Raw genomic sequence first — 16033 nt, forward strand, 5'->3', positions numbered from 1 at the left:
TGACAGTCAGTGTGCCAGCAGCTCCTTCGTGAAGCCACCCCATTGACACACTAACTAACGGTGTCAGTGTCACTTCAAGGTGCCAGTCCCAGTAGGTGGCACCATAGATATACAACAGTTATGGGTGGTACAGCAGGACAAGTTGCTCCAGTTCTGGCTAGCTCAGCGCTGAGCGTCACACTCCAGATGACTCCCTGGCAAGCCTATTACCCTGGGCCCACCAACCCCAGCCTTGGCATGGACCGACCTCAGTGTGTGTAGGCACCTTACTATATACAGTACAATCCCCTCACCTACAGACTGGTGTCTCTCTCTGTCTCTCTCTCCTCTCTCTTCCCTCATTTTGAAAGGAAGGCTAGTATATTCTGGGTGTAACTATCTTCCGCTTATCATTTAAGCCCAGTGTTTTTACACCCAGCTGCTGCAACAGACCACTGGCCTGTAATATTATCAGTTCCCCTTGTTTGTTTAACGACAGTGTATAATCACCATACTAAGTCGAGTGTCTGTGTGTGTCAGTTGTGCTTTCCAGTGAGGATGAGGAGGACATGGATGATGAAGAAGAGTGCCCCAGGCTGAAGACCCCACAACAGAGCCCCAGGCAAGGCCAACCCACCCCAGAGGAACATGTACCCAAACAGGTAGGGGGGCGGCATGTGTCTCTAATGATCATGGTACATCATCACATGTAGGAGGCCTATTCCCTTTAAGTGAGTAGAATTCTAATGATATGGTTCTAATTCCATGGTTGCCTGGATAAATAACGTATTGTCTGGTTTCAAATAATATTAGAGCCTTTTGACAGTCAGAGAGCATCAAATCAAGCAAACAAATCAAGACGGACATTTTTATATGCAGTACTCAGAGAAGCCAGCTATTTCAGACTTGGATTGAGAGGTCAGACTTGGAGAAGACAACATTGTAGCCTGTATCACGACTGAGGTGAGGTTTGCCAGCTCTTGTCAGCTAACTGCCTGTCTGTAACACATGTAGAGGTTTAGCTAGCTAGCAGACAGTGGGGATTGGGAATGTGTAAGTAATAAAAGAAACCAGTCTGGTGCTGTGAGATAATTAGTAGTAGAAAGGCTCCCCAGTGGATGTTTTAGAAGAAGCAGGTAACTCTGGTTAAGATCCAACATGTTTGTTATTGTGTTTCGGGACGCTGTAGAGGAACAGATGTAACCCCTGTTGTTGAGCATCTCGAATAGAGCTTCCCATCACTGTTCTAGGATTTCTGTGTTGCTCAGTGCAGTGTCTCTTCTTTTACTGTAGCTGGAGGGACCTAGCTGAAAGGCCTCCACCTTAAACTCCACCCACTGTAACTTGTTGCACCTAAAAGACAAGACATCACCAATTGAAAACATTCTAGGAAATCGTGGTCGATTTAAAGCATTTGCTTCTAGGAAAGCCTTTGCTTCATGCCTGGGAAGAAATCTGTTTAAGCAGTTGAGGTAAATATGAGGTGTTTTGTGCAATATTGTGAATTATTTCCATGTGTGCCGGTGCCTCTGTGTTGTGATTGGCAGGCTGTGGTTGGAGAGAAGGTCACAGGGTCACAGAGCGTATCGGAGCACCAACCTGGCAGCACACAGCCACTGCCTCCTATCATGGAACTGTCCTTCTCTACACTGCACGCTGGGGTGGTCCGAGCGCAGGCCAATGGAAACCTGGTGGTAAGACACTTTGGCTAGTGGTGTGTGTGTAGGTCACTCTATCTTTGTGTACACATAGGCGCGTGCTTGTGCTCCACATTCAAAATTAGCTGAGCATAATACCTGTGAGTTCCAAATTTGTGTCTCAGTTGAAGCCTTTATGAATGTAAGACAGAAACAACCAGGTTCTTTCCCCACTGTCCTGATTTCACATCAATATTTGCCCAGCTTCTTTCTTTCTTTCTTTCTTTCTTTCTTTCTTTCTCTCTTTCTTTCTTTCTTTCTTTCTCTTTTTCTTTCTCTCTTTCTTTCTCTCTTTCTTTCCATGCTCTCTTCCAGATAGCTTCCCCCTTAATGTGATTGGCCCATCACTAGTTTTTGTTCCTGGTTTATATTTTAATAAAGGACATGTGTTGTCCAACGTCTTAATGGGCCAGTCCTCACAAAATAGGGCTTACATATTACACTGATGGGACGGATGGAGAGAGCTGTAATAAAATAGAAGATCAAATATGTGCCTCTACTTTGAACGCTTGGATCACAACCTTCACTGGCAGTCTCAAAAACCCACATGCCAGTCTCTTACTGGGACAATAACATGATAAGCAACTCAAGATCATAACTCACCAGGTGTTCTCCAAACTCCCATCAAATCCATTCAAGGGCCATAAAATCCTTTAACAAGCAATTAAGAAATAGTGTGGTGCTAATGACAGAGTCCCGCGGTGAATTAAACCGCGGTCAGTGAGTCCGGAGCAGTTGCCTTGTGGTCAATAGATTACTGTGTCAAACTGTTGTTGTTTTCCACTGTGAGGTCAGCAAAACAACAGGGAAGTCCCCATTGCCTAATTTATTTATTTAGCTGCTTTTGTCATGTCTGGAAATGTTCCTTCTGTTGTTGAACGAGGTCTTTTTTTTGTTGACGACCCTTTTAAACAGAATATGTATTATTCTGTTATGATTGGTATTGTTTCCATAGCAACCATGCTAAACATGTCCAATGTGACTACCTATTCAATCCTTTCAGATCTACACAAGTGCATCTGGTCTGGGCTAGGGGAATACGGGTCTAGGGGAATAAGGTTCTAAAGGTTGGTCAAGACTGAGCATCAGGGTCAGGGGTCAGTCTACCCTCCTAATATGTAAACCCAACAGGATGCTTTATAATATCCCTCCACCTGTCTTCAATCTCTTCTCCTCCTTTACCTCTTCTCTAATCAGCTATTTTATTCATCCTCCCTCTTATTACATACCGTAATGACAAAATGTCAGCATTTTCCTCCTGCTAATATATTTAATCTCCCTCCTCTTTTTGTAGGTAACAGATGATGGCATCACTCTACCGCTGAAAGGTAATCACTGACAGCTTGACATTGCAGCTGTGTGTATGTGTGGTAGAGTATGACTTAGACTAATGATCAGATGGGGGAAGATGATAAAAAGCTCTCAAAAAGCCTCAGAGGGTGAAGTCACTGTGTGTTTTAGTCTTTACTGCAACACATGCAGGGTCCTTCCCTTCCCCAGGGGGATCATATGGGCTCCATAGCCTCCCTGAGCCACCCTCTTCCTGCTGCCGTCATAGACTGCGGCCTCATGAGACTTAGGTCAAGGTATTCAGATGAGGAGGGCAGCGGGCAGATGAGTGGCAGTCTGTTTGTGCCATCGTGCCAACTCCTTGGCCCTCATTGTCATGCTAAACATGTTTGGCTTGACAATAAGCAAATGAGTTGGCAAGAGCACAATCAGATCTGGAACCAGGTTGGTGAAGTCAGACTGGCAAACACACTTCTGTTCTGAGTGTAGTGTAGTGCTGAAATCCATTGTCCAGCAAGGAAAGGTAGTTGGCCAGTACGATGCAAAAGACCTGTAGTTAACGATTTACAGGTATTATATACATGTAGAAGGATCAGATCAGCCTATTCTATATTTAAGCAATAAGGCCCGAGGGGGTGTGGTATATGGCCAAAACAGCTGTATACCCCGGCTAAGTGCTGTTCTTAAACACGACGCAACGCGGAGTGCCTGTATACAGCCCTTAGTCGTGGTATATTGGCCATATACCACAACCCCCTGAGGTGCCTTATTGATATTATATACTGGTTCCAATGTAATTAGAGCTGTAAAAATAAACGTTTTGTTATCCTTGTGGTATATGGTGAAATATACCACGGCTGTCAGCCAATCAGCATTCAGGTCTCGACCCACCCAGTTTGTAATATTAATTATGTGTAATGATTTAATTCCAGCCTGACGTTCCCTTAGATAACCCGTCTTTAATCCTTTATATAAATCTCATTACGGTTACGCTTGTTATTGTCCCATGGCTTACCCTGTTGTTTACTGTAGGTGAGCATGTAACGACCCTGGTCAACTGTCTGTGACCCTGTGAGGGTCACACACACGTGCCCCCATACACACACTTGCACCTGAACACACACACACCTCTACACACGTACCTGTTTTTCTCTGGACTGGGTTAGGGTTAAGAAGCTCAGCTTAGGGTTCTATTTACGTTTGGCGACGGTAGGCCATACTGGTCTGCACAACCTTTTCACCCCACTTGACTCCGGGTACATCTGTGGATCTTACTAGTGTCCTAAGCTTATGTTGAGCAGGAGGTGGTCAGTTAGTGAGAGCATGGTGCTAGTAACTCCAGGGTCTTGGATTCTTAACCCCCGATAGTCAGTGTATTAGACAGTCTTTCTGCCTTCTCCAAAATACTGTAGAAGACCTTTAAATAAATGATAGAAATAATCCAACAAAAAAGACTTCCCTGTCATCAGATATCCAGTATGATCAAAACAGAATTATTACACCCTCCCCCTTCTCCAACAGATTCCAGGGTGTCATCCGAGGAGGAGGGGGGACTGTCGGTGAGCCTGGTGGCGTCCCAGCTCAGAGGGTACGCGGTGTGGGACGGGGGTCTAGCGCAAGACGGGAGTCTCTTCCAGGGTTGTCCCGGCCGAGCGGCCCCCTCCCTGCTCTTCCTCTGGGTGTCTGAGGCCCAGGCCAACCTGGTACAGACAGAGCTCTCAGCCCTCCACCCCGTTACACTGCCTGGTAAGACTACTCTACCAACTGGGAGAACGAAGACAGAGAAATTCATTACAATGTTAGTTGAGACTTGAGAGTCCATGTTAGCTTTAAAAGAGCAGCCTTGAAAAAGAGATGTCAATCTCAATGTGACTTCCCTGGTTAAATGGAGGATAAATACATCTATAGTAATATGAATAGTGGGTCAACATATTTTCACCAGATGCAGAGAATTTGATGCATGAGGCGGGATAAATTGGGACTGGTGTTCCGTCCGATCCAGAGGTGGATAAATTGGGACTGGTGTTCCGTCCGATCCAGAGGTGGATTCATTGGGACTGGTGTTCCGTCCGATCCAGAGGTGGATAAATTGGGACTGGTGTTCCATCAGATCCAGAGGTGGATAAATTGGGACTGGTGTTCCATCCGATCCAGAGGTGGATTCATTGGGACTGGTGTTCCATCCGATCCAGAGGTGGATTCATTGGGACTGGTGTTCCGTCCGATCCAGAGGTGGATTCATTGGGACTGGTGTTCCGTCCGATCCAGAGGTGGATAAATTGGGACTGGTGTTCCGTCCGATCCAGAGGTGGATTCATTGGGACTGGTGTTCCATCCGATCCAGAGGTGGATAAATTGGGACTGGTGTTCTGTCCGATCCAGAGGTGGATAAATTGGGACTGGTGTTCCGTCCGATCCAGAGGTGGATTCATTGGGACTGGTGTTCCGTCCGATCCAGAGGTGGATAAATTGGGACTGGTGTTCCATCAGATCCAGAGGTGGATAAATTGGGACTGGTGTTCCATCCGATCCAGAGATGGATTCATTGGGACTGGTGTTCCGTCCGATCCAGAGGTGGATTCATTGGGACTGGTGTTCCATCCGATCCAGAGGTGGATTCATTGGGACTGGTGTTCCGTCCGATCCAGAGGTGGATTCATTGGGACTGGTGTTCCATCCGATCCAGAGGTGGATTCATTGGGACTGGTGTTCCGTCCGATCCAGAGGTGGATTCATTGGGACTGGTGTTCCATCCGATCCAGAGGTGGATTAATTAAAGGTTCAAGGTTAAAGGTTCAATCAAGCTGCGAAGGTCAACAGGAAAACAAACTTCTCAAGATTCTGCCACCAAAACCTAAAGAAAAACAAGGAAGTGTAGAAGTGGTACGTTGTCCTTAATGTGGGCCAGTTACTGAGTATTAGTGGGCGGATCACACCGCCATGACTCAACCACACTTTCTAGAGGAAAAAGGCATCACCTGCCAACGTGTGGAACAGTGTGTGCATCTGTCCGTGTGTTAATGTGTGTGTTCTCTCCTATTGTGGATATATAGGTCAGGCCTGTCCATTCCTCCTCCTGGTCCTAAGAGAACAGCTAGGTGATCTGCAGGCTGCTCTGCTAGCCTCCATGCTGGATGTAGAGGCCTTCCGTCAGGGCCGCTCCTACGACCTGAAGAGTCCCCTGTCCTGGGCAGACGGCCTGGCACTGATACACAGCTGTCCCCAGGACGCCCACCTCCTCACCCTGCTGGGGCAGAGCCTGCTGGCAGACCCCAGCCTGGGGACAGCAAAGGTCAGTATAGTCACTCAGGAGCTCAGAACTGTGAAAGAAATTAAATGCAAATACGAAAAATAACTGGTTGCATTTGTGCGATTGTGACCTCGTGGAACTACACTAATTAGCATAGCGCAACGGTCAAAAAATATTACTAGAAAATATTCATGAAATCACAAGTGAAATATAGTGAAACACAGATTAGCCTTTTGTTAATCACCCTGTCATCTCAGATTTTGAAATTATGCTTTACAGCCAAAGCAAGACAAGCGTTTGTGTAAGTTTATCGATAGCCTAGCATAGCATTATGTCCAGCTAGCAGCAGGAAGCTTGGTCACGAAAATCTGAAAAGCAATCAAATTAACCGTTTACCTTTTGATGATCTTCGGATGTTTTCACTGACGAGACTCCCAGTTAGACAGCAAATGTTCCTTTTGTTCCATAAAGATTATTTTTATACCCAAAATTCCTCAGTTTGTTTGTCACGTTATGTTCAGAAATCCACCGGAAATAGCGGTCACGACAACGGCGAAAAAAAATTCAAAAGATATCCATAATATCGACAGAAACATGGCAAACGTTTTTTATAATCAATCCTCAAGGTCTTTTTCAAATATCTATTCGATAATATATCAACCAGGACAATTGGCTTTTCAGTAGGAGCGAGAGGGAAAAGGACTACCTCTGTCTTTTACGCAAGAATCACTCTGAGAGCCCTCAGCTGGCCACTTACGCAATGTAGTCGTTTACGCTCATTCTTCAACATAAAGGCGTGAAACTACATCTAAAGGCTGTAGACACCTTAGGGAATACGTAGAAAAGGGAATCTAGTTGATATCCCTTTCAGTGGCCAATAGGGGTGCATAGGAACACAGTAGTTTCAAAACATGAGTCACTTCCTGATTGGATTTTTCTTAGGCTTTCGCCTGCAATATCAGTTCTGTTATACTCACAGACAATATTTTGACAGTTTTGGAAACTTTAGAGTGTTTTCTATCCTAGGCTGTCAATTATATGCATATTCTAGCATCTGGTCCTGAGAAATAGGCGGTTTACTTTGGGAACGTTGTTTTTCCAAAAATAAAAATAGTGCCCCCTAGTTTCAAAAGGAATTCTGCGTCCCATTAGTTCTATTTTCCACGTAACATTACGAGGATCACGCAACCTGATAGACTGCAACTTTAATTATGATCCACGTCACAAAAAGCATTACAAAGGTATAATAAAAAAATCTATATTAACCTCTTTGCTATTAAATGGAGTCGTGAGTTTAGAAGACTGCGCGATGAAGAATGAATGAGTGTCGGGTATTAGCTATAGAGGCAATGCTTCTAAAATGCCTTTGCACTAGATTTTATATTTTATACATTTCGAACATCTGAAATGATGTATGCGCTGCAAAGAAATATAAAGGGCAAGAGGACTAGAGAACAGCGTTCAGATTCTCTTGGCGGTAGCCTAGTCAAGCTTTGTGTAGCCAGTCATTTGTTTTTGTTTTAATGTTTTCAAAATGATTTTGCTTTTAGTGTTGATTAGGAATCGTGTCTAAAAAGCCACTACTTGTGAGCTGGCCCAAGTGATTGGCCCAGTTTGAGAGGTGACAAGCGTTCCTATACTATAGCGACTAAACTTGGGCGCATGTGCTAAGAAAAACATTATAGACTTGATTTGGTACAATTCTATAATTGCGATCAGACTCACACACAGCGCGCGTGCGGGTGAAAGAAACCCCCAATTCTGCGCGTGCTATGCGCGCGAGTTGAATCTCCAATTTGCCAAGGCGTCTGGTACTCTAAAAAGTTGGACAGGGTTGGCAGTCCTGCAGCATGTCTGGCCAACACACACACAGTGAGTGGCGTCATCCTCTTCCTCTCTGCTGTTCATCATCAGAGCAGACCTTGACTTTATCATCTCGATCCCCCTCATTCCCATCACTCACCAAAACGTTGAATTTGATCACCTGTTCCCCTTGTCCAAAATACATTGGAGGACAATCCCCCATGCAGTCAGATGAATCTGTAGAGTCTGACGTGTTTGACTGGGGTGATGACTTCTGGCGGGTGATTCTGTAATGTTTTTCTGTTCTGTTCTTGTTCTGATCAGGGGAGCCCCAGTCGGACCAGAGGGAACCACAGAAGCAGAGAGCCTTACTCCAGACTCAAGGGCCTGCTGCCCACCAGGTGAGGGCAGTATATCTTGCTGCCCACCAGGTGAGGGCAGTATATCTTGCTGCCCACCAGGTGAGGGCAGTATATCTTGCTGCCCACCAGGTGAGGGCAGTATATATTGCTGCCCACCAGGTGAAGGCAGTATATCTTGCTGCCCACCAGGTGAGGGCAGTATATCTTGCTGCCCACCAGGTGAGGGCAGTATATATTGCTGCCCACCAGGTGAAGGCAGTATATCTTGCTGCCCACCAAGTGAGGGCAGTATATCTTGCTGCCCACCGGGTGAGGGCAGTATATCTTGCTGCCCACCAGATGAAGGCAGTATATCTTGCTGCCCAACAGGTGAGGGCAGTATATCTTGCTGCCCACCAGGTGAAGGCAGTATATATTGCTGCCCACCAGGTGAAGGCAGTATATCTTGCTGCCCACCAGGTGAGGGCAGTATATCTTGCTGCCCACCAGGTGAAGGCAGTATATCTTGCTGCCCACCAAGTGAGGGCAGTATATCTTGCTGCCCACCAAGTGAGGGCAGTATATATTGCTGCCCACCAGGTGAGGGCAGTATATCTTGCTGCCCACCAGGTGAGGGCAGTATATCTTGCTGCCCACCAGGTGAAGGCAGTATATCTTGCTGCCCACCAGGTGAGGGCAGTATATCTTGCTGCCCACCAGGTGAGGGCAGTATATCTTGCTGCCCACCAGGTGAGGGCAGTATATCTTGCTGCCCACCAGGTGAGGGCAGTATATCTTGCTGCCCACCAGGTGAAGGCAGTATATCTTGCTGCCCACCAGGTGAGGGCAGTATATCTTGCTGCCCACCAGGTGAAGGCAGTATATCTTGCTGCCCACCAGGTGAGGGCAGTATATCTTGCTGCCCACCAGGTGAGGGCAGTATATCTTGCTGCCCACCAGGTGAGGGCAGTATATCTTGCTGCCCACCAGGTGAGGGCAGTATATCTTGCTGCTCACCAGGTGAGGGCAGTATATCTTGCTGCTCACCAGTTTATTGTTATGGATGGTTTTCAATGTAGAATATACTACCTGTTAGTATTAGTTGTTGTTGTTTACACATTAACTATTGGATCTCTTCATCATCAGGTTGATCCAGTACCCACCACTCCCTTCTAAAGGAGGAATCACCGTGACAACAGAGGACCTAGACTGTCTGGACAGTGGCCAGTTCCTCAATGATGTCATCATCGACTTCTACCTTAAGTGAGCTCTAGTGATCTGCCTGTGGACCAATGTTTTTCTCCTGTCATGTGAACATCTTAGCCACCTGGCAGACGTGTAACCTGTGATCATACAACAGGTGGATCTAATCCTGAATGCTGATTGGTTCAAACCACAACTAAGTACAATGAAGCAGGACTAAGGGGACTTTTCTGACCAGCAGCCCTTTGACAGGCTGACCAGCCAAAACCTAAAACTGACCATTATCATAACCAAACCCTAACATTAGCTTCATTTAACATATATGGAAATCAGCCATGTCCCTTAGTTTATCTCAGCCACACAGCATGTGACAGTCCAGCAAAACCTCCGTATCTTCCTGTCCCCTCAGGTATCTTCTCCTGGAGCGGGCCCCGGGGCCCCTGGCAGAGAGATGTCATGTCTTCAGCAGCTTCTTCTACAAGCAGCTGACCCGCCGGGACACGTCCCTGGAGGAGGAGGCTGCCATTCCGTAAGGAGATCAGCACTCAGCGTCTTTTAACGGCCGCACGTCACATGGCGCCCCGCCGGGGGCTCATGTTTGGCTTTAGGCTCCTGGCGGCGTGCTCTACGTAGGCTGGGGGCTTAGTCACATGCTAACGATGTTAATGATGGTATTGACCGAAGTTAAGGAGCATTTTACTCTTGTTAAGAGTATTGTTAAGAGATATTCTTCCTGGATTGTGATGGAAGGAGTAGTATGCGTTGCTGTGAAGTGTGTCCCCTCTCCTTCCTCTCAGAGCCAGGGACAGGAGACACCAGAGGGTGAGGACGTGGACCCGCCATGTTGACATCTTCAACAAGGACTACCTGTTTGTGCCGGTCAATCACAAGTGAGTGAGAATCATAGACACGCATGCACTCACACACACTCTCACACACACACACACACACACACACACACACACACACACACACACACACATACACACACACACACACACACACACACACACACACACACACACAGAGGGTAGAGCCAAGACTTGGACCAATAACGACATAATTTCTGTCGACCTCGCAAAGCAGAACAGAATACTTCTACTCTACTCTACCCTACACTATACTACTCTGCCCTGCACTACACTGCCTTTCCCTACACTATACTACACTATACTATGCTTCACTACATTACTCTACACTTCACTACTCTACACTGCTCTACTCTACTGTACACTACTCTATACTACACTATACTATGCTACTGTACACTACACTACTGTACACTACACTACTCTACACTGCTCTACTCTACCGTACACTACTCTATACTACACTATACTATCCTACTGTACACTACTGTACACTTCACTACTCTACACTGCTCTACTCTACACTGCTCTACTCTACTGTACACTACTCTATACTACACTATACTATGCTACTGTACACTACACTACTGTACACTACACTACTGTACACTACACTACTCTACACTGCTCTACTCTACTGTACACTACTCTATACTACACTATACTATGCTACTGTACACTACACTACTGTACACTACACTACTCTACTCTACTCTACACTGCTCTACTCTACACTGCTCTACTCTACTGTACACTACTCTATACTACACTATACTATGCTACTGTACACTACACTACTGTACACTACACTACTCTACTCTACTCTACACTGCTCTACTCTACACTGCTCTACTCTACTGTACACTACTCTATACTACACTATACTATGCTACTGTACACTACACTACTGTACACTACACTACTGTACACTACACTACTCTACACTGCTCTACTCTACACTACTCTACTCTACACTGCTCTACTCTACTCTACTCTACACTGCTCTACTCTACACTGCTCTACTCAGTGCACAGTGCTCTTTTCTTCATCCTTCCCTCTAGCTGTCATGGCTCTGACAAAAAGACATGAAAACAGGGACATTAAACTGGAGCGGAGGCAGTGTCCAGGCAGGGCAGGGCTCCAGCATAGTGGAGATGAATGGATGTGGCCTGAGCTGTAGTCTCTGTCTGTCTGTCTGTGGGTGTGTGTACTAGTCTCAAGGCTGCGCTGGTGTTGAAACAGCCTCTGTCACGCCTGACAGAGACGGGGCCGGATGTGCGTACCTTCATTCATATGGCTGTGGAATGATGACGGTCTGGAGGGAGTGCTGCACAGCGTTCCCTGTTCCCTCGACTCCCCACTTCACTTTAGGACCACGGTAGAAGGGTTTTAGTCTACATACTGTACCTTTGTCAACACGGTCTTCTGTTCCCGGCACAATGATTTAGAACCCTGGCTCAGTCCGTGGAGCGTGGCTCTTGCAATGCCAAGTGCTGTAGGTTCAATTCCTCCCATAGGGAAAATGTCTGCAGGCATGACACTGTCACTTTGGATATCAGTGTCTGCTAAATGGCATATATTATTATATACAACTGCAGACCTATTTTACATATCTTAATGGGTTTTCTATAAAAAAGCATCAGTGACAATAAGGAGCATTTTACTCTTGTTAAGAGTATTGTGTCCCCTGACGTGTAGCTGGAAAATGGGCTACGATACAGAAACAGATTTATATTCTGACACGGTATGTTCCAGTATGTTCCTATACAAGAGAATCAGGCTAGGACAGGGGCCACAGCCGGGCTAGGACAGGGGCCACAGCCAGGCTAGGACAGGGGCCACAGCCGGGCTAGGACAGGGGCCACAGCCGGGCTAGGACAGGGGCCACAGCCGGGCTAGGACAGGGGCCACAGCCAGGCTAGGACAGGGGCCACAGCCAGGCTAGGACAGGGGCCACAGCCAGGCTAGGACAGGGGCCACAGCCAGGCTAGGACAGGGGACACAGCAGTTCCCTATAGTGTCTTGTGAATGCCATTTACTCCACTAGACTGACTGGTTTCTCTCTTTACACATTGAAACAACACATTGCTCTGTATTTCCATGATCAAATCCATCTATATGTGTAGATGAGAATGTAGATGCGGTAACACAGATCTCTTTATCCCCATTCCATTACGCTTTCTCACCTAGGATAGGATACGATGAACTGTAATATCCCAGATTGTCTTAGACACACAGTACTGCTGTATACAAAATAGACACTGTACATTACACACTGTACATAATGTATACATTACCCTTATCATACACATTGAACACTTCTCATATAGCCACATACATTATACATTGCACATTCCCTTGTGTCTGAATCCCTTGTGTCTGTTTCCCCAGAGCCCACTGGTACCTTGTGGTGATCTGTTTCCCTGGCCTGGAGCAGGCCCAGCATGAGGAGTGGTCTGGCCTAGCTGGAGTGGAGGCCAATGGGGGGAAGAGGAAATGCCAGCCCCAGGCTTCAACTGGGCCTTCTCCAGAAGCCAGCAACCCCAAACTGCAGAACGGAGCAGGTGCGTTGGACAGCGCCGATGCATTGTGTGTTTGTGATATTTACCTTGGCAGAATCTCACTTCTCTCACCAGGACCCTGTAATAGTGTTTCTAATCAACCCAGGTTGTGTTCACACGCTTTGTTTAACTTTAATGATCAAATTAACGTTTGGTTAGATCGTTTTTATTTTTCCTTAATATTGTTGGAAGGCAGCTAGTGGGCTTTTTAGGCTGCGATGTCAGTCCCTAACTACCCTTTAAAACCCTATGTTAGGGCTTATGTTGTATACAACATAAACCCTCTGAAAATGAGGTCTCTCTAAAAAAAAAAACTGACGGTTAGGGGGTGTTCTACTTATACCTGGATGTGATGTGTGTTATGTGTGCATGTTCATGCATGTGTGTAATTGAATCCCAACTGCAGATGGAATTATTTGGTTGACCTGGTGGCTGTAGTTCAGGTCTAGCGTGTCCTCCATACCCAGCCAAGAAACACTGAGAAACAGAGCATGCACATTTGGCCATAACACCACAGAACAAAATCAAAGGAACTAAACATTTGCTGCTGATTTAAAAGGTGTGTGTGTGTGTGTGTGTGTGTGTGTGTGTGTGTGTGTGTGTGTGTGTGTGTGTACGTACTTCCTTCAGGTGGAACAGGTGGAGACAGTGGGAAACCTACATTGAGGACCCACAACCCACCAGTAAATATCACTCTCTTTTGTAAAACAAAACAAAAATTACAAAAAATATAAATGTTTTGGGCATGTGTGCAACATCCTAAATTACATTATCCCAATTTTGAAGGCGTGTACCCAAGATGGTTGTCAGAGGGAGACCATCATTAAGAAGTGAGTGCATTAACTGTGAATGAATTGGCTGTACTTCCTCCATCTATAACAGTGTGTGTAGTATCACGGGGTTGTCTTCTCTCTGTAGACCCTGCATTCTCATCATGGACTCCCTGAAGATCTCTTACCATGAGAGCATCTATAAGCTCTTGCGGGAGTGAGTACTCTCTGTGTGTGTGTCTGTCGCGCTTGCATTGTTTTGTGTGTGTGGTTCATATATGTGTTTGTACACTAGTTTCAACCTCTCCCGTCTGTCCTCTCCAGTTACCTACATGTAGAGTGGGAGGTGCGTAGAGGAACACGCAGAGACTTCACTGTAGACAGTATGAAGGCTTCCCACTGTACAGTCCCTCTACAGAACAACAGCAGCGACTGTGGCCTCTACCTCCTGCAGTACGTGGAGAGCTTTCTGCAGGTACGGCCCTCCCCCTGTAAACTCCCACGTTTAACAACAAGCTGACATCAACCATCCATTTCATGGGCACTTTTCTGTCTCCACTACACTGTCTAAAACACTTGATCTGAAATGATAACTGCCTGTCCCATGTATGACATCACACCTTATTCTGAACCTCTGGTTGGCTCACTGACTTTCTCCAGAACCCAGTGGTGCACTTTGACCTCCCCCTGCGTTTGGAGCGCTGGTTTCCACGGCAACAGGTGTGGAGGAAGAGGGAGGAGATCCGGAGCCTGGTGATGGAGCTGCACGGTCGCCAAGGCAATGGCGGGAGCAGCTGCAGGTAGCCAAGGTACCTGATCAGCAATGCACTACTACTACAATACCCCTAAACTGTGAAGGACTTTTACTTTTTAAATGTACAATACATGTAATATCTATTTTTGTATTACTATTTTTTTTAAATAAAATGTCACAGGATGTTTGTTTCTCACTTGTATGTAATGTGCATGTACAAAATAATAGGATTGTAAAATTGAATAAAATTGTTCATGTAATGTTTAGTTTTTATGTTATGTTATAGAAGAGAGCATTTGGAATGGACATTATTACACAAGGATATGAGTGAGTGCTCAAATCTAGTTTGCTGAGCAAAAGTGTAACTCATGTACCCAGAACAGGTTTCTTTTTCAAATGTCCTTATGACTCACACATAAAACCACTATAAATATTAAAGTCAATATTACTCAGTTATTCCTGTTCAGTGTGTCAGGCTGCTGTTTCTGACCATAAAGGACTCAATATGCACATGATTGTTTGCAGCTGCTAAACAATAGTGTTATCACTACAGACAAGTCAACACATTGGCAGTGTTTTAGTTTTGGCTCCTCATGTTGTAGCTGCTTAGTTTGTAAGGAAAACCCCGTGTTCCAGTGGGGAACACTGAGTAAGCTTACACAATGACCACTTGTAATATGATGATTAGAACAGCACCTCTCCCCTGTTCTGTTTACAGGCAGAACTCAATTCCCCTTTGTGTTTGTGCTGTATGAAAGTCTATGGACCTGACTCACTCTGTCATAAGAAACAGAAATAACATTCTCCCCACACAGTAAGGGTTTCCATTTGAGTTTCTGTTTGTTTTCACGGTGTAAACATTGATTTGTTAATGGCATGTTTATAATGATGTATTTACAATGATGTATTTATAATGTGGTATATTCCTGGATTAAAGATGCCCCCAAAGTCTACCTAGCAACGGCTGGACAGAACTCTCTTCTGTCACCATCACAATATTGTAGAGCGAGAATCCCAGATATGACCTTTTAAGTTATTGTGTGTTTTTCACGCGGGCACAGTTAATAGGTTTTTCAGTTTGGGTCGTTAACACTAAGTCTGATAGGATATGTGCTTAACCATATGTACTTAATTGGTTTAAGTTGGTACAATGAGCGTTTTTGGATAATTGGAGTCTTTGGTGTAGCCTCTCACAGCATGTGGGCCCCAGACAGAGCCCTCTTAGACAGGACAGAGCCCTCCTTCTCCCTGCTGTTGGAAGGGTAAAGGTCACCCCCCCACATCTCCAAAATGAGTTGGGCTACCCTTTTCCTATTCGCCCCATCCAAATCTCTACCCCATTGATTTAGCCACTGTCAGAAAATGGCCCCACTACTACAGTATACAAATGAGTGTTTATCAATTCTTCCATATTGTTATTCTAATACTATATAATTATGTTGGCTTTAATTCTGTCTTATAGTTCAGTAAAAGCCGTATAGTCAAATGCAGTAGCCGGTTTGAAGGTCTAAGTTGT

At 45.6% G+C, this 16033-nt stretch overlaps 1 protein-coding gene across 4 annotated transcripts in view; it reads left to right on the forward strand.

Annotated features, from left to right (window-relative positions):
- LOC110495498 (sentrin-specific protease 7-like) overlaps positions 1-15474 on the forward strand; it is a 28195-nt gene extending 12721 nt beyond the window's left edge. For all 4 annotated transcript variants that reach the window (XM_021570794.2, XM_036951883.1, XM_036951882.1 and 1 more), the window contains 15 exons: positions 520-641; positions 1527-1673; positions 2971-3004; positions 4488-4712; positions 6020-6258; positions 8344-8420; positions 9507-9623; positions 9973-10092; positions 10361-10453; positions 12824-12996; positions 13624-13676; positions 13780-13823; positions 13912-13980; positions 14088-14238; positions 14424-15474. In XM_021570794.2, the coding sequence (XP_021426469.2) occupies positions 520-641; positions 1527-1673; positions 2971-3004; positions 4488-4712; positions 6020-6258; positions 8344-8420; positions 9507-9623; positions 9973-10092; positions 10361-10453; positions 12824-12996; positions 13624-13676; positions 13780-13823; positions 13912-13980; positions 14088-14238; positions 14424-14567 (1808 nt within the window). In that variant the 3' untranslated portion in view covers positions 14568-15474. The remainder of the gene's footprint in view (positions 1-519; positions 642-1526; positions 1674-2970; positions 3005-4487; positions 4713-6019; positions 6259-8343; positions 8421-9506; positions 9624-9972; positions 10093-10360; positions 10454-12823; positions 12997-13623; positions 13677-13779; positions 13824-13911; positions 13981-14087; positions 14239-14423) is intronic.
- Positions 15475-16033: the final 559 nt, after the last annotated feature.

Source organism: Oncorhynchus mykiss, chromosome 18 (assembly GCF_013265735.2).
Source record: "Oncorhynchus mykiss isolate Arlee chromosome 18, USDA_OmykA_1.1, whole genome shotgun sequence".
In the NCBI taxonomy this organism is placed as follows: Eukaryota; Metazoa; Chordata; class Actinopteri; order Salmoniformes; family Salmonidae; genus Oncorhynchus; species Oncorhynchus mykiss.